General features: G+C 41.5%; 1 protein-coding gene across 3 annotated transcripts in view; it reads left to right on the plus strand.

Moving 5' to 3' along the window:
- tp53bp2a (tumor protein p53 binding protein, 2a) overlaps window positions 1-18906 on the plus strand; it is a 32872-nt gene extending 13966 nt beyond the window's left edge. For 2 of the 3 annotated variants that reach the window (XM_053619108.1, XM_053619106.1), the window contains exons 3-19: window positions 2677-2790; window positions 4056-4126; window positions 4342-4443; window positions 4654-4828; window positions 4919-5100; window positions 5300-5464; window positions 9280-9327; window positions 10222-10417; window positions 11908-12027; window positions 12377-12510; window positions 12761-13130; window positions 13215-13969; window positions 15048-15185; window positions 15962-16095; window positions 16214-16380; window positions 16549-16748; window positions 18207-18906. In XM_053619108.1, the coding sequence (XP_053475083.1) occupies window positions 2677-2790; window positions 4056-4126; window positions 4342-4443; window positions 4654-4828; window positions 4919-5100; window positions 5300-5464; window positions 9280-9327; window positions 10222-10417; window positions 11908-12027; window positions 12377-12510; window positions 12761-13130; window positions 13215-13969; window positions 15048-15185; window positions 15962-16095; window positions 16214-16380; window positions 16549-16748; window positions 18207-18248 (3113 nt within the window). In that variant the 3' untranslated portion in view covers window positions 18249-18906. The remainder of the gene's footprint in view (window positions 1-2676; window positions 2791-4055; window positions 4127-4341; window positions 4444-4653; window positions 4829-4918; window positions 5101-5299; window positions 5465-9279; window positions 9328-10221; window positions 10418-11907; window positions 12028-12376; window positions 12511-12760; window positions 13131-13214; window positions 13970-15047; window positions 15186-15961; window positions 16096-16213; window positions 16381-16548; window positions 16749-18206) is intronic. The other variant, XM_053619109.1, reaches the window with a different exon arrangement.
- Window positions 18907-24056: the final 5150 nt, after the last annotated feature.

Raw genomic sequence — 24056 nt, forward strand, 5'->3', positions numbered from 1 at the left:
TATCATCCCCTGGGAATTCACGTGAAACCTTGACCCAGTCCGTGCCAAGTTTCGCCATGAGCAGTCGTCGTAGTTCATGAGTGGTGGGTCTGAATTCTTTGCAGAATATCTGAAGTTCATCCCCAAACTTTCATCCTCCTACTTCGTGGAGCGCCGGCAGATGAGTCATGCTGCTCCTGATGTCTTCCAATGTCTAGGGTCTCTGAACTAGCATAGGGCCTCCTTCTCTGGCCACTTCTTGTATTGGGGCATTTACCATGGCGTGCACTGTCCCTTCTCTGTCCAATTTTGTTGGTCTGAAGCCCTCAGGCAGCAATGTTGTTGGTCCCTTCACTTGGGATCTCATGTGTAACGCCACCGGTGAAGATTGGACGGCTAGAGCATAATTCGGTGGGGGTTGGTGGCTCAGTTCTGACAGGTTCGGATAGAGTGGCGTAGGCTGGGCCGTTTCATCATGAGGAGGTGCCTCTGAAACTGCAGGTTCCTCCCTCCCTACTGGCTGTGGGCGTCGTGGTGGGGCGGAGTCCAGGTCGGGATCGGCTTTCTGCAATTTAGCACACTGAGAAACAGATGAAGGCCCTGCCTGACATTTTTTCTCTCTCTTATGTGCCTCGCTCTTCCATTCAGCAAATGCCTTCCAGTCAGCCAAAAACTGAGCTTCGCTCCTTGTTTTAGGGGTCTCTCTCTCTCTCTCTCTCTCTCTCTCTCTCTCTCTCTCTCTCCTTTGTATCTAAATTAAGTTTCAGTTGTTCTAACTGTCTGAGAATAAAACTACCTTTTTCAGGAAAAGCACATTCTTTAACCCATACATCATATTGGTTCAAACATTCTTCCCTTAATTCATATGCATAAATGTGATCTTAGGATCAACATATGAGCACCCTGTACATACCATAGCATGTGTCACAGGATGTGCTTTGCTACATGTTTTCCCCATATTTTTTTTTTCTTTTTACACCTTCTATAACTTTCAAAGTTTTAATCAATTTAACATGCTGTGAAAATCAAGTGAATATGCATACCCGTGCACAGACAGAAAAGGTTCAAAATGTGTGCCAAATCTCTAGATATTCAATTAATCATATAACTTATAGGTTCAATAGAGCAAACCTTAAAAATGCAGAAGAGTTTACCTGTGAGGGCGAGTCCACATACAGCAATTTGGTAGGACTTAGTTGTCTCTTCCCTTCTTTTTTTAAAATAAAAAATTATTATTATTATTTAATTTTTTTTATCTCAGTAAAATTTACTTGTGTGTTAAATTTGCCATATGTATCATGTACCGCTGATATGTTGGAATGAGTCAATGGGACATGCCAATTGATAATAACCTGCTGCAAAAATACTGCGCCTCTTGCACTTCTTAATAAGTACTCTCTTTACTTATTTATTGCTCGAACCGGACTCTTTCCGTAAGCAAATATTTTGACCGTTATTATCTCTCTCTCTCTCTCTCTCTCTCTCTCTATATATATATATATATATATATATATATATATATATATATATATATATATATATATATATATATATATATATATATACACCCATCGGTATACATCTTAGTTTTGAAGCTGTGATCTAAGAAACACCAATATCTCTGCCATCGCAGAGGCAAAGTTCCTGGAACCTCTTATAAGAAATCGCTCCATGTAATGCTTCTTTCAATGTAATTCACGCATTTCTTATATCATTTACTCCCTTCCATACAGACAGCAATACCCCATGACAGCAATACACTATGACTTCATAAAATTCTAATTCTATATCATTGACTCCCTTCCACACAGACAGCAATACACAATGACTTCATAAAATTCTAATTCTAAATTCTTGGTGATTCCTACCAGTCAGTGGTAAGGCTGCATCGGACTTTCTCTCTGTTAACTGCCTGCCTATCTGTCTGTCTGTGTATTCATCGATCTGTATACGAGTTGCCTACCGGTCTACAAGACGTTACACATACGAGAGGTGTGTTTTCAAAGTAAGCATGAGTTCTGCTCAGCTGTTAGCTGCATTGAAAAAGCAAAGGACCATCTTTAGATGGAAATAAAGTTAATTACACACTTAAGCCTGAGTCTAAAATCAGTCCTAAACCATATGTTGAGATTCGTTAGTTTAAAATTAACACTGTGTACTATTTCTGTTCCACCACACACAGTTAAGACACATCGTAATAGTAGCCAAGCAGAAACATGATCTGATATAAATGGGAAATGCAGCATCCACGGTCGAGATTACTGTAGAGTGATCATAGACCACATGAAAAACCGTCCTACATCATGGGACACGTCATTATCCTAATTATTCTGATCAAACTGGGCAATGAAAATGCTCTGCACTGTGGGGAAAAACCACAAGAAAATTCATGTCACACTACGAGATAAACATGTAATGCTGCAAACAATATGAAGGAATCTGGGATCCTACAAATTTACTACTGTACACAGATTCACCCAACTGTGTTTGATATTCTACGCTGTCAGTTCTAGGCTTTTTGTTTAATACATTTAGTACAATTCTCCAGAATCCTCAAGTGAGTCAGAATATTGTGAAGGAGTGTCTCATCAGCAGTTCAGACCTTGCACCAGCAGTGTGTCAGCACTCAGTCACTGCTGTCCTTGCACGGTGAGGTTATTGGCGTGGGCTGACCCGTGTGTGTGTGTGTGTGCGCAGAGCGAGCTGTGGGCGAGGGCGAAAGGATGCTGGAGCTACTGCAGCGCTGGGGCTCACGCAGATCAGAGGTCCGCTTCTTCCTGCGCCACGAGAGAGTTCCCGGCCGCGAGCCAGGTGAGTTCAGCTCGATGAGTAGCAATGGAGCAAGGCATGCGAGTTTAGTACGATGATTAGTCAAGCACAAGACTAGTGAATTTAGCATATTGTGATCAAGGTACTTGAGCATGGTGAGATCAGAGTGATTTGTTTATCACGGCGTGTTTCGAGTGAGTGTAACGTGATGTCAGGTGAGTTTAGTGTGATTAGTTTATTGTAGTGTGATGTCAGGTGAGTTTAGTGTGATTAGTTTATTGTAGTGTGAGACCAGGTGAGTGTAGTGTGATGTCAGGTGAGTTTAGTGTGATTAGGTTATTGTAGTGTGAGACCAGGTGAGTTTAGTGTGGTTAGTTTATTGTGGTGTGATGTCAGGTGAGATTAGCGTGATTAGTTTCATAATGTGATTCAGGTGAGTTTAACTTTGATCAGTGTATGGTAACAGAGGTGTATCATAATAAGGATACTGTGATCCCAGCCAAGTGAATTTAGCACAGCTTTCTGATCTCAGCTGAAGTGGATAAGCGTGAGTGACTTGAAAGAAAGCTCCTAATAACTTTCCCCATCAAGGAAACGGATCAGTACCCAAATACCCTGAGCAGCTACAGCACTGCTTCTCATCCCAGGTCATTACGGAGAGGATTTCACTTGATTATGTGAAAAATTAAATGTGTGTTTTAAGTGTAGTTTTCGAGAACCAGGAGCTTCAAACCAGAGACTTGGCTTAGCTTAGCTTAATTTCCCTGAGAAATTATTGATTATTTTGTATAAATTGCATAAGTCCTGTTTTTTGGCAACACTCATTTGGCATAAAGTAGGTTGCATAATCTGTTCTCAGTCCCGCTCTAACCCCTTTTACCCTTCAATCTAAACGTGTGTGAAAGTAGCCTGTAAGCATTATATAAACGCCAATCTTGAACACTGGCCAGAGCATGATTGGACTTATTGGTCCTGTGACATTATTTCCCTCCATGACCAGTGACTGTGACTTCTTGTTCAGAGAACCATGCTAAATGTGTGGCTCATCGCCAGTCACAGGAACACACAGTGTCCTTTGTTCTAGCGAGGCCTGGTGCTAATTTTGAGTTGACTGTTTTTCTTACCTGCAGGTGACCCCTGCTTCAATCCATCCATCGAAAGTGGGTCTTTTCTTTTTTTTTTTTTCTTCTCTCTCTCCATTTCTTCACAGCCCATTGATCACATTTTTTTTTTGTCCTCGGTTTTTAACAGATGTGAGTGCGTTGTGTCAAATGACAGATAATTCACGTGTTAACGATGTTTTACAGGAAACGCCAGAGGCATGGAACAGAGGAGGAACGGTGTTAAAGGTCCCCCAGATAGAAGGATGGAGAACGGGGTGAGTCAATGAGCAAAATGGCTGTTTTTCTTCTAGCGAAATAATGAACTAGGTGACTTTTTTTTCTTTCTTTCTCCTCTAAGAAAGCTAGTATTTGTTGATGAAAGGAAACAACTTAAGCTGCATTTGTGAATCGCATTCCTGAAACTCGAGCTTGGTGAGAAGTGTGTTGTATGTGATGTGGGACGGATGTTGAGTTTTTTGCTGTTTTGCAGGTGGCTGCTCCACGCATGGACATGACTGTGGCTGAGCTGCAAGAGATGGCGACACGACAGCAGCAACAAATCGATGCTCAGCAGCAGCTGCTGGCCTCTAAGGTAGATGAAGCTTGGAGGTGTGGGATAAGGTAGTGAGAGATAAAAAACCTGTAATGACATTTGGAGGTAATGGACAAATGGTATGCACGTAAAGTGTTTTCTTGATCTGATTCCAGCATTCTTGTTTATTATATAAGAAGCAGATATTTTCTGTCCAGTAAGTGTATTTATAACGCTCGACCGTTGACCCTTTCTTGTCTTGGCATACAGGAGCAGCGCCTGCGCTACCTGAAGCAGCAAGATCAGATGAAGCACCAGCAGGCTTCTGAACAGGAGAAGTTACAGCGCCTCAGGGAGAACGTGGAGAAGCAGGAGGCTCGACTCAAGAAAGTGCGCGCTCTCAAGGGTCAGGTGGAGCAGAAGCGCCTCAGCAACGGAAAACTGGGTGAGCGTTGCATGATATCGTATTGTTATACTGTAAATTGCTCCACGTTTTTAGTCCAGGGACGTCTGACGTGTGTTTGCCTGTTTGTAGTGGAGGAGATCGAGCAGATGAACAATCTCTTCCAGCAGAAGCAGCGCGAGCTTGTAGTGGCAGTGTCGAAAGTTGAGGAGCTCAGCAGGCAGCTGGAGATGCTGAAGAACGGCAAGATGGACGCTCTACACGATAATCAAAGTGCCGTGGCTGAGCTCGATCGTCTCTACAGAGAGCTACAGGTGTGGAACTTAAATGTCAGTCAGCGTCAGTCTCCAGTTTAATCATCTCTAATAGTACAACTTGGATGCAGCAGGTTCTTGCAGTACTTGAGCAACAAAAGCTTATGTTCTCAGTTAAAGGTTTTATAAACTGTCAGTGACGATCACCGTGAGTGATTTCTGTGGTTTTAAAATAGATGTATTTCCTTCTCCCAATCAGCTAAGGAACAACATGAACCAGGAGCAGAACTCGAAGCTGCAGCAGCAGAGGGACAACTTGAACAAGAAGAACCAGGAGGTGGTCGCCATGGACAAGCGGGTCAACGAGCTCCGTGATCGCCTGTGGAAGAAGAAAGCAGCGCTGCAGCAGAAAGAGAATCTTCCGGTGAGTACTAACATGATCACGCTCCTCTTACACAGACAAAATAATAATTGGGCTAAAATCAAGGTCACGATTATATCAGCAGTGAGGCTGAGGGCACTCTCGGTGACTCATACAGCCACAAATTGTAGCAGATAGTTTTGTACAGGGACTCCACTGCACTACAACGTCACTAAATGTGCTGCTCTTCTTGTTCTGTTTTGTAATTCGGCCATAACACATTAAGCCAGCAGTCTGAGTTGATGTTTGATTGGCTGTGTCATAATCTCTGTCGAGAGATTAGTTATATTACCTCATGAGGGACCAGTACATCTCTCCTCTCCTATTATTATTATTATTATTATTATGATTGAGAGATAAAAACTCCATGTTGTCAGTGAGGCTTTATCACTAGACGTCGTCTAGATTGTAATATTAAAAATGTGTAGATTTTTATTTTTTTGTCAATACTGCAGCCATGGCAAACACATGGTATCATACAAGATGACTTGTTTTACAGTGAGGGAGAAAAGTATTTGATCCCCTGCTGATTTTGTACGTTTGCCCACTGACAAAGAAATGATCAGTCTATAATTTTAATGGTATATTTATTTGAACAGTGAGAGACAGAATAACAACAAGAAAATCCAGAAAAACGCATGTCAAAAATGTTATAAATTGATTTGCATTTTAATGAGGGAAATAAGTATTTGACCCCCTCTCAATCAGAGAGATTTCTGGCTCCCAGGTGTCTTTTATACAGGTAACGAGCTGAGATTAGGAGCACACTCTTAAAGAGAGTGCTCCTAATCTCAGCTTGTTACCTGTATAAAAGACGCCTGTCCACAGAAGCAATCAATCAATCAGATTCCAATCTCTCCACCATGGCCAAGACCAAAGAGCTCTCCAAGGATGTCAGGGACCAGATTGTAGACCTACACAAGTCTGGAATGGGCTACAAGACCATTTCCAAGCAGCTTGGTGAGAAGGTGACAACAGTTGGTGCGATTATTCGCAAATGGAAGAAACACAAAAGAACTGTCAATCTCCCTCAGCCTGGGGCCCCATGCAAGATCTCATGATCATGAGAACAGTGAGGAATCTGCCCAGAACTACACGGGAGGATCTTGTCAATGATCTCAAGGCAGCTGGGACCATAGTCACCAAGAAAACAATTGGTAACACACTATGCCGTGAAGGACTGAAATCCTGCAGTGCCCGCAAGGACCCCCTGCTCAAGAAAGCACATATACATGCCCGTCTGAAGTTTGCCAATGAACATCTGAATGATTCAGAGGACAACTGGGTGAAAGTGTTGTGGTCAGATGAGACCAAAATGGAGCTCTTTGGCATCAACTCAACTCGCTGTGTTTGGAGGAGGAGGAATGCTGCGTATGACCCCAAGAACACCATCCCCACCGTCAAACGTGGAGGTGGAAACATTATGCTTTGGGGGTGTTTTTCTGCTAAGGGGACAGGACAACTTCGCCGCATCAAAGGGACGATGGACGGGGCCATGTACCGTCAAATCTTGGGTGAGAACCTCCTTCCCTCAACCAGGGCATTGAAAATGGGTCGTGGATGGGTATTCCAGCATGACAATGACCCAAAACACACGGCCAAGGCAACAAAGGAGTGGCTCAAGAAGAAGCACATTAAGGTCCTGGAGTGGCCTAGCCAGTCTCCAGACCTTAATCCCATAGAAAATCTGTGGAGGGAGCTGAAGGTTCGAGTTGCCAAACGTCAGCCTCGAAACCTTAATGACTTGGAGAAGATCTGCAAAGAGGAGTGGGACAAAATCCCTCCTGAGATGTGTGCAAACCTGGTGGCCAACTACAAGAAATGTCTGACCTCTGTGATTGCCAACAAGGGTTTTGCCACCAAGTACTAAGTCATGTTTTGCAGAGGGGTCAAATACATATTTCCCTCATGAAAATGCAAATCAATTTATAACATTTTTGACATGCGTTTTTCTGGATTTTTTTTGTTGTTATTCTGTCTCTCACTGTTCAAATAAATCTACCATTAAAATTATAGACTGATCATTTCTTTGTCAGTGGGCAAATGTACAAAATCAGCAGGGGATCAAATACTTTTTTCCCTCAGTGTAGCTATCTACAAGGAACAATGGGATGTTTCATTTTGTTATTAGTGATGTGAATACCTGGTGAACTGTTTGAGATGGCAGCATTAGGGTACTGGTCCCTATTCAGTTATTCGTTATGTGTAATGTCCGCTTGAGTCTCGGGAACGAGTGGAAGTGGTTGGCCGGAACATTCAGGGGACCAAAGAGTGATGATACATTTCCAACATTAGGTACTTGAGCTTTGCAGATGAAGTCAGCTTTACACCAGCAGCGCACTGACACTGCCCGAGTGACACATCGGACCCACTCCTATTTTCATTCGACGCTGCAGTCTGTTCTCATGCGGTGCATCTATTTCTGTGTTCATTCCCTGTCGGCTCTTAAGCGCACAAGGCCATCCTCTGTGGAGATATGATATGATGCGATACGATAGGATGAGGAGATTGAAGAGTTGACAGGAGGCGAGACACGCGGGCCGATTAGCTGATCGTCTGCGTCATCTCATGACACGTCAGATGTCAGCCTAGGACATGTTTAGTAAATACAGTGTGCATATATCTGCACTGTCAGTCAGATTATTATAAACATGCACTCTGTGGCTGGTATACATCTCTAGTTTGAGTTTTAACCCAGGTCACAGCGCGCGCGCGCACACACGGCTTCAGCAGGGCTACAGGCTGAAATATCATGCTGGCATTGAGTAAAACTATTTCTGTTAACTGAATATCTGTTCGTGAACTTGTACGGGTGTTCAAATATTACAATTATCATCTAGATCTAATTAATTTTTTCCCCCCTCCTATACCTACCAGTTTATTGATGGAGGGGATAATGTTATTCCAAAACTTGCAGTACAGTTCAGCTCAAACCCTCAGGTTATCAATGAGCTTCACAAAGTGCCCTCTGGTGGATAAAAAAAAATAGCATAAAGACATTTTCTCCCATGTTTTAAATGTTATCCTGATGTTCTTGACTCTATGTTTTCAACACAATGATTTGACCTTTTTATTTCCTGTGGTGTTTTGGTGGTGTTTGTGGTGCCATGTGCAATTCTGCAACAAGGACTTTTACTAATCCACCCATTTCCTGCCTCTGATTCCTAAAGGCTCGAAATGGAGAGCTTGCGCACCATCCCTCAAGATTCTTCCAAGCACTGAAACTCTGTCCTTTTGTGAAAGTCGTTCTTCTTTTCTACGAAAACACAAAGAAGGTCTAGGTCACCGACCCTCTTCCTTGAGAGCTACCTTTCCTGCAGGTTTCAGCTCCAGCCGAAATCTGACACACCTGTTTTAGATGATCCAGAACTTCTTACTATAATGATTAGATGCTCAGATGGACACCATTATGGTTGGAGCTGAAGTCTTCAGGAAGGTAGATCTCCAGGAACAGGGCTGGTGACCACTTGTCTAGGTTGATTTTTATTTATTTTTTCAACAAACCCATGCTTGGTGTTAGCACAGCTCTGCACAGAATATTAACGAAACTAACACAAAGAGATGACGTTTGAGTCTTTCCTCACTGCCAAGAAATGTCGGTGACGCTACCAGGCACGCATGCTGCCCCAGGATTCAGTGGGCTCTTTGAGTGGGATTTTTTTTTTCTTTTTTTCTTTTAATTCTCAATCCTGGCAGACTAAAACATTTTTCACTCTCATCCTGGTGCTTTGATGAACGGGATCGTCTTCCTCTAACAAGACAACAGTGTACTCCACTTTTGAATGTGCTGAAGTTGTTTTGTTCTTGTTTCCCTTAAGAATGGCTTCCCCGTTAAGGAAAAGGCTTCAAAAGATACCCAACCCAAGGTAAAACTACTATTTTGGACATTGTTAGTCGGTTCATCCATGCAAGTCATCTTCATTTGGTAGCGGATTTATGGGATCCTTTAATTTAGCCCCCCCCTTTTTTTTTTACTTTTTTTTTATTTTTTATAAAAAGTCACTGCTTGACTTAAGTGCCATTCCTTTTCAGTTTGGGGAACACTTGCATTTTGTTTTGTCAAAGGATGAAACATGCAGTACTTAAGGCGTCCGAAGTATTCGTCTGTATTTCCCTTAAAGCACTTCTTTGCATTAATAATCAGTTCATCTATTAAATGTAAAGCTATTAGTGGTATTTTCCTGCAGCTGTAATGCCAAAGACAGTACATCAAGATGATGATGATGTTGATAATTTATTAATAAGATCTAGTGATGTGAATAAAAAGGAGCTATTATGGAAGTGAAAAGTGAATATCAATTCTTTTTACCATTTATGCTTGTACAGTTGGGGTCATAAGTTTACATACACCTTGCAGAATCTGCAGGATGTTAATAATTAAAATAATAATCATTTTTAATTATTAACATTTTGCCGATTCTGCAGGGTTGTATGTAAACTTATGACCTCAACTTTTAAAATGTCTCATATGAATTCATAACACATTTGCACTCAATTATTTCCTTTCTGTTTGTAATGTTTCACTTATTTTCTTAATTGTCATTCTGTTTATTTTTTGTATTTTATTTTGTCACGGTGTTGTTGATGTTATTGTGGCTTTCAGTTTCACTTAATTTAATGTGTATAATTATTCTGTCATGAGTGCTTGGTTTGTAATATGTGTGAGTGTTAAGCGAGGATAAAATGGGATTAAAAAGTCTTGAATTATTGTTGCCCTTTTCTCTCTCTCTCTCTCACTCTCTCTCTCTCTCTTTGTCCAGGTGTCTTCTGACGGCCAGCCCCCCCAGTCAGGGGGTCAGTCTCGCGTGGCTGCAGTGGGGCCGTACATCCAGTCATCCACCATGCCACGCGGCCCAGCCAGACACGACCTGCTGAAGCCCACCTACCCTGACGGCACGGCCACACTGCCACCTCAGGACAGGAGCATGGTGTCCGCTCCAGCCAAACCTGGCACAGGTACAGCACACAAAGTCCACATTGCACTCGCAGGCACCGAGAGCATTTCACCAGCTCGTGTCCTTTACCTTACGAAGGGCAATAGCTGTGTGAAAATGAGTATCGCTCTGAGCAATGCCACCTCTGTTTGCTTATAGTTTAACAACACTTAATCAGAAACATGGAAATCTCTGTCTGTCTCCTGTGACTTTGAGGTTTAGTTTGCATTTGCCACAGGAGAGGGGAGTTCTGGGACGGTTTCTGTAACACAGCTGCAGTGCGCCTCTGATGTCACTCTCAGCTCAGAAGGTAGCCACCATTGGTCATTAGTGTGCTGTGATGCAGTGAGCCGTCTCTGATTGACTCCTCCCTCTCGTACTGTCGAGCACGTTAGATCACCTCGAGCAACCTGGAGGGGTGAAGATTAGCGTGCGTTAATAACGAGCACCATTTGAATTTCTATTTTCTTTTACTACGAATCCAAACGTCTGGCCCCAGTGATTTGATTGAGCTAGTTCTGTGGGACCTGATATCCTGATATATAATTTGTTTTGTGTTTAGTATACGACGTCGTTAAGGTTAAATATCGTTGGGGTAATAATTTTTCTGCTAGAGAGTGGTCAAAGTATGATTTTTATTTTTATTGCAGTAGTTTTGCTGCTTTCTTTTAGGAGATGAAAATCCATGTTGGTAAAGTTAAAAAAAAAAAAAAACAGAACTGAAGACTGCAGTACTTTTAGTATCCGTATATGAAGAGAATATTAAGAGAATCTGTCCTTCCTGTCATGTTGTTCTGTCCTGCTGTTCTGTCCTGCATCAGCAGGAGTTAAAGTTTATCTCGAGTCTGCTTTGTGAATATACAGTGTGGTGGAAAGTTGAATGTACTCGGTTCCCTGCCAGGCCGATTTGTCTCCTAAAGCCAGCGCTGTGCTCGTGTCTGTGGTTTATTAGTGCGACCTTTTTTTTTTTTTCTTCTTCTTTTTTTTTTTCTAGTGGATTTCCAATTCGTGCTGTTTTCAGTTCTGTTTGTATTGTTTGCATTTTTTTATTTTTTAGAAGAAACATTCTTGCTTAAACCGCCGAAAGAACTGCGGGCCAAGAGAAAAGTTACACAGATGTTTTGCAGTGTTGGCTGTTCATGTGCATGAAGAAAGAGTAGTGTGTGAGAGTTTAGGTGTGATGAAACTCACGACTCTCTGAATAATGATCCTTTATTGTTTTTAAGGTTTGAAACCACACAGCTATATAAAAGACTCTCTGAGAACAGCATGTCCGCTTTTCTTTTCTGTACACTCGCCATCCGGTCGGAATCTACAAACACATTATCAGCAGCTGCTTAATTAAAGCTGACTCTGGGGCGGCCTTTGATTAATTCTTGGCTTATCTGGGAAATTGTTGCAGGAAGTGAATCCTGTGCAGTGCTGAGAACCCACTGCTGGTTGTTCCATAATATCAAATAATTAAAAGTATTATTAATTGTGTAATAAATGTAGTGACTTGTCGTTCTTCAGGACTGCAGTCATCAAAGGTGCTTAAAGTGTCTGACTGGAGCTCACCTACCACAGACTCCAACACCAGCCATGTCCAGTCCACTTCACCCCAGCTGCCAAGCCAAGTACCCGCAGAGCAAGGTGACCACACTCACTATTTAATAACATTGAATAAAATGCAGCTATTATTGTTTCTCTCGGTGGAAGAGCAGACTGCATTACTCTGCATTAAAGCTTCAATGCCAGCTTATAATTTCAGAGTTTATTTTGTTGAAATGAGCACCGGCGTCGGTGGTTTAGACATAAATCGTTCACCTCATTCAAATGAATCTAAACAAAACAAATCTGAAAAAAGTATTATTTTAAGGTTTATATTTGTCTAGTTCAGACAAGGCATTTCAAGTCAGACATGACCGAGCAGCTCCACCGATTCTAGCCATGACCCGAATGCTAAGAAGTGTCCTTTTCTCCTGCCCCTTTCTCCCTGCAGCTCCGGGTGACACAGACGTGTTGAAAAGAGGACAGCAGGACCGGAAGGCGCGCCCCATCTCCATGTTCGAATCCACCGAGCCGCCCACGGCCTCCTTGCGCAAGAACCAGAGCAGCGAGGACCTTGCGAGAGAGGTTAGCAGAGTGTGGAAAGTTCAACGCAAGCTCAGTAGACAACCGGTTTGCAGAACAGACTTTGTTATTAACATTCTTTTTATATGTTAATATATTTAACTAAAACTGTTTCTGTCTAATAAACTTTATCAAGTAAACAGTCGTGCCCTAATGGCTAAAAATGTTATGAAAATCTCGAGTAGGAATGTCAGAGCTTCTATAACAATCATATTTTTGTTTCTGAACTGCATGTTTTTCCCCTTGTGTGCAGAATGCTGCAAAAAACCCGGTTAAAGTTCCGCCTCCTGTGCCAAGCAAACCCCGACAGGTCAATCTGCCTTTCCCAGGCGCGGGCACCTTCCCAGGAAAGGGCAAAGCGAGCAGCCAGCAGCAACGTACGCCTCTTCCACCGGCTCAGAGTAACACACTTCCCCTACCTTCCAAGCAGGAAACTCCACCGGCTGCCACTGTACGACCTTTCACCCCAGAGCCTAAGGAGCCACCTATGCAGAAACCTCAGACAGTGGCAGCCAGCTCCATCTACTCCATGTATACAAAGCAGTCAATAACAGGCAAAGGCTTACAGCAGGGGGTGCAGGGAGTACTGAACCGTTCCCAGAACCGCTCCAACTTTGTTAGCAGTGAGTGAGACTTTAAGTGCAATACTGTTTGAGTTGTTTTAAAGAATACAGTTTAAAAGGAATTTTTTTATTCTTTCTCTTTAGTGTATGGTAAGCCTGTGATCACCGCAGGCCAGCAATCCCAGTCACCACAGATGGACAACCCCTACATGGAGCGTCCTAACGTCTCTGAAACAGACGCCGACCAAGGCACCAACAGCACTCCAGCACCCGAGAACCAAGAGACGGAACGTATCCCGCGGCCACTGAGCCCCACCAAGCTGCTGCCCTTCATCTCCAACCCCTACCGCAACCAGAGCGACATGGACCTGGAGGCGCTACGCAAGAAGCTCGTCAATGCCCCGAGGCCCCTTAAGAAGCGCAGCTCCATCACTGAACCCGAGGGTCCTGCTGGTCCCAACATCCAGAAACTCCTCTACCAGAAAACCACATTGGCTGCAATGGAAACCACAATCAATCCTCCTAGACCTGCAGAGGACGAGAAAGCACCGCCTGATCCCATCAACACCGAACAGTCGGAATCCGAATCTGCCGAACAACCGCTTGCTGACCCGCTGCCACCGATACATGTTCTGAAAATCGATGGTGAGGACTTCATCCCTCCACCACCGCCACCTCACCCTGCTCCTCGCCCTGAAGACGCACTTTTAATCCCACCACCTCCTCCTCCTGTGCCGGAGGTCGAAGAGCCGCTCCCGTTACCTGCAGAGAGCTATGTGGAGGAGTTCCCTCCATATCCTCCTCCTCCTTATCCAAGCGGTGCCGAGCAGGAAGCTCTGGGGGATGACACGTTAAACATGAAGCCGCCAGAGGTCATGGGACAGGTGCCTCTACCACCAGTGAGTATCAGAATGCTGTGTGTGTGTGTGTGTGTGTGTGTGTGCGTTTGTGCGCGCGCTTTAATCAGCAGTGGGTGTTGGTTCTGGGTTTTGCTTTCAACTGAGGTGAGCGGTACATCAAATCCAGTCCATGTTAAAAATAAATAATAATGATAAGAAGAAGAAGCCGATGCCTTGATGAAACAGAGGCTGTATATGCCACCTTGGAATCCGAATCAGATTTTTAAAATTATTTTCTAAGCTAACATCCCTGCTAATTGTGTCTTACTTTTTACCATAATATATCCCTTCATGTGCATCAGTAGTGAGTCATTCAGTGTGTTTTTATGGTGTCATCGGCTATGATTGAACTGACACTCATTCATTAGTGAAATGATTAAAAGAAAAATCTATCCATCGTTTCCAGCAAGAATTGACGGACGAGTTTAGCAACCAAGTCTTAAAACAAGTCCTGATTCATTTATTACAGCAAATATATGGCTATGACATGGTCATGTAAAGATTTAACATTTACTACACACCACATGATTTCCCTTTTGGCCTCCTTGTTAGTGAAGGCGACCAGCCTTACCCTGAGCTACTGAACTAATCCCAATAACAATATACAGTCCGTTTTGTTCAAAAATAGAGAGCGTTCTATTTATTGCCCTTTAATCAGGTACACTTGTGCTGAATTTGCGTCAGCGGCCCTATTCATTCAAATAAAGCACTTTATCCATGCGCAAACACATGAACTCTTAAGAGGTCCATTCTGCCATAAAAGCTCCTTTAATACTCTTAAATTTAAGATGAGGCTTGTGTAGCTGAAATAAATCACACGACCTTTTTCTTCCTAACGAGCCATACTCGAGAAAATCCTGAAAGAGTTCTTTATTCGAGGAGAAAAAGCACTATAAATCGGCTTGTGTAATCTTATTAAAGTGAGATTTCGGCCTCCGTGGATTTTGTCCTAGGGATGCAGGAGCAAAAAAAAAAAAAGAGGTTAACCTCACCGAGCACAAAGTGAACATTTTCTTCCAGTGTGTCAGGCAGTGTGGAGTGCTGAATATCAGTTAAACCACGCATCTGCTTTTCTCAGGGGAAAAGGACGAATTTGCGCAAGGTTGGATCGGAGCGCATAAGCCACAGCATGAGGGTGAAATTCAACCCCTTGGCTTTGCTTCTAGACTCTTCTCTGGAGGGAGAGTATGATCTGGTGCAGAGAATCATCTATGAGGTTCGTTATTGTCTTTTTTTCTTGCTATATTTGTTTACTTTAATGTCATTTAAATTAGGGCTGGGTATTGCAACCAATTTGGCCTTTCGATTATTATTTATATGATTTCAATTCGATTTCGATTCAGTATCAATTAGTTATCAATATTTCATTAAAAATGTTAGTTTTGCAGACATGGAATCCATGTTTTAATATAAATGCTGGTAATTAAAACCCTCCTACTTGGCTATATTACTGAAATCGACATTTGCATTAACAATAGGACCCACACAATTGTTTAATTATGTTTTTATTTTTATTTTGAGTAACAAACGTAAGAAGAAATCATAAATATGTGCATACGATGCACACAAGGTAAGCACTAACTGAAAGATTCAAAACATACAAGATGGCGACATCTTCAGGACGAGAGGCAAACTACAGATAATACTCAGGTCCTCTAAAAGTAAAGTAAACCGTGCATTAAGAATGGATTTGGGAATTTCCAGAATCGATATCTTTTCGTTAAACTGAAAATCGATTAAAATCTGAGAATCTATATATTTTTATTTCCCTTGCCCTAATTTAAATAACCTTGTGCACTTGTTTATTACTCCTAAAGATGCATCACAGCATACTAGTGTGCAAAATTCTGCAGTGTTTTTACATCTTAGTGAGGTAGATTTTAATCTTTTGTTGTTGTTTTTGCTATTTTCAGTTGCTGAATAGTTTCATATATGAGGCTATTTTGTTATTCTATAGAAGTTAATATAAGTTGTTGTTTTTGAATCATGAAGGTTGAGGACCCCAGTCAGCCTAATGATGAAGGGATCACGGCTCTACACAACGCCGTCTGTGCCGGACACACAGAGATCGTCAAATTCCTCGTACAGTTTGGAGTTAATGTCAACGCTGCCGACAGCGACGGCTGGTGAGTTAGAAATCCCAGATCAGGACGTCTGTGCATCTGTAACGTTTTCGCTCTACAACGTAGTTACGATGGAGATCTGTATAAATGAATGCCCTCTCTATGAATGTTTGTGCACCAGGACTCCGCTGCACTGCGCCGCCTCCTGTAATAACGTGCAGGTGTGTAAGTTCCTCGTGGAGTCCGGCGCGGCCGTGTTTGCCGCCACGTACAGCGACATGCAGACGGCTGCAGATAAGTGTGAGGAGATGGAGGAGGGCTACACCCAGTGCTCGCAGTTCCTCTATGGTGTGTATGCTCATTTCACTGCATAACCAGTCAGATCTTTATTCCTGTCAGTTTGTTAGTCTTGGTATTGACTGTTGCTGCTACTATGGCAGTACGGCTATGTTTAGGATACACACCGTAATGATTTGTGAATCTGTTTCCAACCCTGTGCTGTGTTAATTTCCACAGGAGTACAGGAGAAAATGGGCATCATGAACCGGGGCGTGGTATACGCACTGTGGGACTACACGAGCGAAGAAGATGACGAGCTGCAGTTCAGAGAGGGAGACTGCATGACTGTGGTGAGGAGAGAGGACGAGGACGAGATCGAGTGGTGGTGGGCACGCATGGGCGACAAAGAGGGCTACATTCCCAGGAACCTACTCGGGGTAAATATCCAAACACAACAGTGTTTATGGTAAAAAAATACACAGAAACCCTTCTGCTGATTGCAGGCGTGTGCGCACAAGATCCCAGACACTGATAGCAACGTTATGTTCATTTTAATGAAGACAATAAAATATTCAGGTTATTCAAAGCTGCAAGTAACAAAGCGAAAGAACATCATTGTCACTCTCAGGTTAGGATGACCTGAACATTTTGGTAATGTAAATGAGATTACTTTAATTGCATTTCTCTTAGTAATTGTTCTTACCTCGCCCGTGTCTGACGTCACTAATAACAATAGCTCTGTTCTGTTCTTTGTGCTCTGGAGTGACCAAAAAGCACAAACATGGCCATTCAAATATCAATGGATAATGTGTGGAAATACATTTGTGCCGTAAGTATTGAACAAACGAACAGAAGTATATGACGAGAGAAGAAGAAAAACACTCTGGAACTGAAAACCGAAAACATAAACAGCATTCGGTTTTCTAAGCTTTGTTTTTCGCTGATCATGATTTATGATTGTCTCGCTAGAGTTTTTGTTTACGCTTTCAAACTTTTTCATTTACACGCCGCATGTTTTCGTTCACCATTCTGGCACCAGCCTCGAGTGTGGGCGGGGCTTAACAGCGATTTACTCTCATTGGCTAGTGAGATTTGGATGGACAGCTTCCTGACCTGTAAGTAGAGACTTCAGTGGTGTGGATTTTGGAGAGCGTTCTGGGTGCAGTTCTCTGTATAGTTCTAGTGTTTGTACTTTGTAGTGGAAATGACCTACTTACTCAGTCAGTGTATTAGTTTGTAATTAATATTTGAGGTCTGGGTAATCTCATGCGACTAGATTTTCGATATGAGCTCTCCCGAGCCGCACAGAGCTTCATCGTCATCATCTCGTCATCATTCTCCTCCTCAACTGGACACTCGAGCTGTCAATCCAAATCATACAGAAAACTGTTCACAAAGAATGATGTTTATTTGAAGACCATGTTAGTTTTTTGCCACAGAGTTCCCTGTTTTCAGTTCCAGAGAGTTTTTCTTCTATATGTATGTTTGTTTGTTTCTTGAAAAGTTACATTTAATACTTCTGGTACAAATGTAATCCCATAAACGTGGTTAAATATGGAACATGTTTACGGTCCCCTCCGAAACTACTGGCACGACAAGGCCAATTCCTTTGTTTGTGCTGTACACCAAGTCTGTTGTGTCTGATACATGTGCTGTGTTCTATGTCGTTTAACACGTCTACGTGTAAATACCAGGAAATAAAAGCTGAAATTCTAAACTCTCTTCTCATGTTCATCTTTTGATCTCAAACCCAAATGTCTTCAGTCTACAGCAAAAAAAAACAAACGAATTGACCTTGTTGTTCCAGTAGTTTTGGACGGGACCGTGAATGTTGGTTAGAGAATATTTCTGCTGTTTCTCAGTAACCGAGGTTTTCTGTTCGTTTTTCTCAACAGTTGTATCCAAGAATAAAGCCACGACAGAGGAGCTTGGCTTAAAACGCCCATAAACAGAGGAGACAAGAATCTGTAGGACATCTGTGGGAAATGTACTAACACACACACACACACCACACACACACACCACAGACACTGGTCCAAGACTCTAAATCAAATGAAGAGACCAAAACATGAAGGAATTTTTTTTTGAAGAACAAATGGAGAACTGGACCTTTCCCAGCAGATGCTGCACTTTTCTATTCTATGGTTTCATGTTTTCTTCATGCTGTCGCGAGTAGATAAACATCTTTGTGTTCTTGTGAAATTCGCCTCTGGAATACAACTGAATCGTACTCTTTCATTTCACTACAACATCGCAGCGCAGATATCTGCTGGAGCCTCGTCTGTTACGTGTCATTTTTATATACAGAGAGCTCATGTAGTCCTGTTCATTTACCAAATCATGGGTCAACTTGGTAAATGCAGTAGACTGTGGATAAGCTTTGTTTTTTTGTTTTTTGAAATTTACAGTATAGTTACTGAAAAAGATCTCCAAATCACTTTAGATTTGAGCTCACACTATTTTCTGCATTAAAGACTCCACTGAAGCTCTTAAACTTTTGCTAATTAGAGCTTTGAGGCGAGTGCTATTACCGCAAGTCAGTATTTGTTTTGGCCTTTTTTTTTATACAACATTAAATGACTTGACTGTTTAAGTAAATGTGTCCTATTTGTTCTTATGACAAAATAATGAATTGTGTCCATTCTGCAAAAATCCTCTTTAGTAACATGTAATCACGTATTTTTGTTCTTTGTGTTAAGAAAACATTGGCGTTGGATTACTTGTTTGATGGTGATGCAACAGTTGTTGGTTTTTTTTTTTTTTCTTCTCTTTTTCTTATTGTCTAAAAAGTGTTTAGTATATCCATTTTGCATATCTTTTTTTTTTTTATTCGAGCCTTCTACATTGTCAAAGCAACTGTATTTATTGTGTTTAATTTCTCATCTCCACGTCATGATCTGTAACCTCAGTCAATTACAGTACTTTTGAATATGACACCTTTGTGTTCTCTTGATTATCTAGAAATCATTTTAAAGACAGTGATTTTTTCTTCTGTTTTTGTGTGTATCTTGTACTAAATTGTTTCAGAAATTAAAACATAATCTAAGATAAAAGGAAGGCAGCCTGAGTAAACACACACACTACAGTTTTTAAATGATAATGTGTATTTATTGAAGTAAAAAGGTTATCTAATACCCATCTGGGCCTGTGTGAAAATGTATTTGCCCCCATAGTTACTAATTGGGGGTTCAGCTGGACTAGGCACAACCAGGCCTGATTACTGCAAACTCTGTTCAAACACATCAACACTTAAATAGAACGTTTTCAACAGCATGAAGTTGGTTAAAAGATCTTACCCAGTAACACACTATGCCAAAGTTGAAGGAAATTCCAGAAATGATGAAGGTGATTGAAATATGGGAAGGGTTTCAAAGCTATTTCAAAGGCTATGGGACTCCAGAGAATCACAGTGAGTCATTATCTCCAAATGGAAAAACTCAGCACAGTAGTGAACCTTATCAGAAGTGGCCGACCTTCCAAAATTCTTCCAAGAGCACGGTGACTACTCATCCAGGAAGTCACAAAAGACCCAAGGACAGCATCATTGTCCCAAAGCAGCACAGAAATATATCGATTCTGATATATATTTACAGAGATATTTAAATTCAGGATATAGATTTTAAACTAGAAAGGAAAAACTCCCTTAAAAATCAGTAAAGGTCACTATTCATGACTCCACTATCAGAAAGACACCAGGCAAAAATGGCTTTTATGGAAGAGTGGCGAGGTGAAAACCACTGCTAACCCAGAAGATAATTAAGGCTCATCTGAATTTTGCCAAAACACACCCTTGATGATCCTCAATCCTTTTAGGAGAATGTTCTGTGGACTGATGAGTCAGAAGTGAAACTGTTTGGAAGATGGGTGCCGTTACATCTGTACAGTAATTGCGGGAAACATGAATTCTGCTCTACCAGAAAATCCTAAAGGAGAATGTCTGGTCTTCAGTCTGTAAATTGAAACTCAAGCGCAACTAGATTATGCAGCAAGACAATGATCCAAAGCATAGGAATAAATCCACCTCTGAATGAGTAAAAAAAAAAAAAAAAAGCTACATTTATATTTTGGAGAGGCCTAGTCAGAGTCCTGACTTGAACCAATTGAGATGTTGTGGCAGGACCTTAAACAGGCAGTTCATTCTTGAAAATCCTCCAGCGTGGCTGAACTAAAGCAGTTCTGCAAAGAAGAGTGGGCAAAAATTCCACCACAGCGCTGTGAAAGACTGATCTCCAGTTATCACAAGCGTTTGGTTGCAGTTATTGCTGATAAAGGTGGCACAACCAGATTTTAAGTTTAAGGGGCAATTACTTTTTCACATGGGTGATAGGTGTTTAACTTTTTTGCTTAAAAAAAAAAATACAAAAAAAAACCAAACTGTAGTGTGTTTACTCAGTTGCATTTGTTTTATGCTGCATTTTGTTTGAAGATCTAAAATTATTTACTATGTTATACACAAAAACAGAAGAAATCATAATGTTTGGACAATATATTGATTTGTGTTTGTATTAGCACATTAAAGTACAAGTGCATAAGGTATTTGAAACCGGTTTGACGTACTGTACAGTACAGAGCTGCACAAGTGGTTCACTTTTCAGCCAGATGATGGCGGTGTTTCACTACTCTACCCTTAATGACCGAGTACCCAGTAAGTGAATTCATAAATAAGTTACCTTATAACGCAAAATCTTATATTTCACTTCTAGTTTTAAATAGAGAGATGTTTATTGCCTGCTATTTATTTAGGTGACACTAAATGCAGGTATACATCTTCCATCGTATGTAAATGTAACAGCTTTGCCGAGTCATCAGAGTTATTCCTACAGGAGCTACTGGGTCACTAATAACACTTTAACCATTTTAAATTTAAACAATATCACACAAGCAAATGTGCAGTTATACTGAATATCGGCTTGGCTGTAGCTAACCGCACAACTGTAAGTGTGATATTGCTGTTTTACAACAGTTCTATATACAAGAAATTAATGTGATAAACAGTGCCCTCTCCTAATATTGGCACCCTTGGTAAATATGAGCAAAGAAGTCTGTGAAAAATTGTCTTTATTGTTTAACCTTTTGATCTTTTGTTTAAAAAAAAAAATCACAAAATACTCTTCTCTCATAGATATCAAACAATTGCAAACATAACACAGGTCTATAAAAATAGCTTTGTTAAATATCGGTGTGCAACAATTATTGGCACCCCTATGAATTCATATGAGAAAATTATATTTGAAGTATGTTCCCATTGATGTATTGCAATTTCTAGTACAACTGGGTGACTAGGAACAGGAAATTGTTCAACCATGACTTCCTGTTTCACAGGGGTATAATGAGTTAAAACATAGACCAAATTCCCTTAGTCATTCATAACAATGGGTAAGACCAAGGAATATAGCTGCAATGGTAAAAGGTTGTTGAGCTTCACAAAATGGGAAGTGACTTTAAGAAAATAGCACAAGCATTGAAAATACCCATTTCCACCATCAGGGCAATAATTAATTCCAGTTAATTAGTGCCACTAAGTTCCAGTCAATTCCTGCGGCTCTGTGTGTGCGTAGTTTGCATGTTCTCCCCGTGCTGCGGGGGTTTCCTCCGGGTACTCCGGTTTCCTCCCCCAGTCCAAAGACATGCATGGTAGGCTGACTGGCGTGTCTAAAGTGTCCATAGTGTATGAATGGGTGTGTGAATGTGTGTGTGATTGTGTGCCCTGCGATGGACTGGCACCCTGTCCAGGGTGTATCCTGCCTTGTTCCCGATGCTCCCTGGGATAGGCTCCAGGTTTCCCCGTGACCCTGAAAAGGAGTAAGTGGTTGAAGATGGATGGATGGAAGTTCCAGTCAACTGGAAATGTTACGAATCAACCTGGAATTTGACGTGTGTCTATATCGTCTCAACGCACTGTGAAGAGGATAGTTTGAGTGGCCAAAAAATCTCCACGGATCACAGCTGGAGAACTGCAGAAGTTAGGTGCGTCTTGGGGTTAGAAAGTCTCCAAAAACTAAAATCCGAAGTCACCAACATCACCACAAGCTGTTTGGAAGGATTTCAAGAAAAAATCCTCTACTCTCATCCAAAAACAAACTCAAGCGTCTTCAGTTTGGCAGACACTACTGGAACTTCAAATGGGATCGGGTTCTATGGTTAGATGAAACCAAAATAGAGCTTTTTGGCATGGACATTTTGTTAGGATACATGGCATCATGGACTCAACAGATATTAAATGAAAACCTGACTGCCTCTGCCAGAAAGCTTAAAATGGGCCGTGGTTGGATCTTCCAGCAGGACAATGATCCAAAACGTACATCAAAATCAACACAAAAATGGTTTACTGACCACAAAATCAAGGTCCTGCCATGGTCATCCCAGTCCCCTGACCTGAAACCCATAGAAAACCTGTGGGGTGAACTTAAGAGGAGAGACCACAAGCGTGGACCTTGAAATGTGAAGGATCTGGGAGATTCTGTATGGAGGAACGGTCTCAGATCCCTTGTCATGTATTCTCCAACCTCATCAGGCATTATAGGAGAAGACTCTGAGCTGTTATCTTGGCAAAGGGAGGTAGCACAAAGCATTGACTAAAAGGGTGACAATAATTGTTGCACACTTATATTTAACAGTGTTTATATAGATCTATATCTATATCTATCTATCTATCTATCTATCTATCTATCTATCTATCTATCTATATATATATATATATATATATATATATATATATATATATAAACCTGTGTTTTGTTTGCAATTTTTTGATATCCATGAGAGCAGAGTATTTTTGTGATTTTTAAAAAAAAAAAAAAAAAGATCAAAAGGTTAAACAATAAAGACAAATTTTCACAGCCTTATTTGCTCATATTTACCAAGGGTGCCAATATTAGTGGAGGGCACTGTATATTAATATAGTGTTAGACACTATATGGCCAAATATTTTGTTTATTTTTGCTCAGCTAGCTGTCTAGCAAGCTCCCATTGATTTGTACATCCATGTTAAATTCCAGTGAAATTGGTGTACCTTCTTCCTTTTCATCTTCATCTGACAAGCTTTCATGTTTTAAATCAGAAGTTATATTCTTGAAAAGGATCGTTTGCCATGTCCTCTGATGATGTCACTAACACTGCTGTAGTAACTGTTTCGAACTAGGAGGTGGAATTTCATGAACACAGATGAGTTGCCCTGATACACAGTTTCCTGATGTCTCCGACTCCTTCACTAGTTCCTTTGTTGTTATCTTGGGCTTCAGTTGAACCTTTAATTTGTGCCTCTTTCCTGAACAATGCAGTGAGCTAATAAACTTTTTATATTTGCATACAAAAAATCTGACTGTCCTAAGTAGTAAACCAGTGCAATCCAATATATTGTGCACTGACGTACTCAGGCAGTACTGAGGGAAGACTATAGATTATATTTACAGTTCAGGTGGCTGTTGGGGGGACAATTGGATAGTGCTGAGCTGCCTCAGGGCAGAAGCTGCCTGGGGGAACCATATGGCAGAAACAGACTGCTGCACTATATTATGCCAGATGGCAGGAAAGTTAAGAGTTCTCCATAATGGTGATGGCCTTGCAGATTCAGTAAATATCCTTGATCGAGATTCGATCTTGCTGAGATACAATCTTAGAGATTATTATTTAACATCTGTAAACTTAGTGCTGAGCACATTGCCTCGCACCTCCACGGTTGTGGGTTCATTTCCGGCCTCCGCCGTGAGTGCGTCGAGTCAGCATGTTCTCCCCATGCTTTGGGG

The sequence above is a fragment of the Ictalurus furcatus genome, chromosome 29 (assembly GCF_023375685.1).
Source record: "Ictalurus furcatus strain D&B chromosome 29, Billie_1.0, whole genome shotgun sequence".
Lineage (NCBI taxonomy): Eukaryota > Metazoa > Chordata > Actinopteri > Siluriformes > Ictaluridae > Ictalurus > Ictalurus furcatus.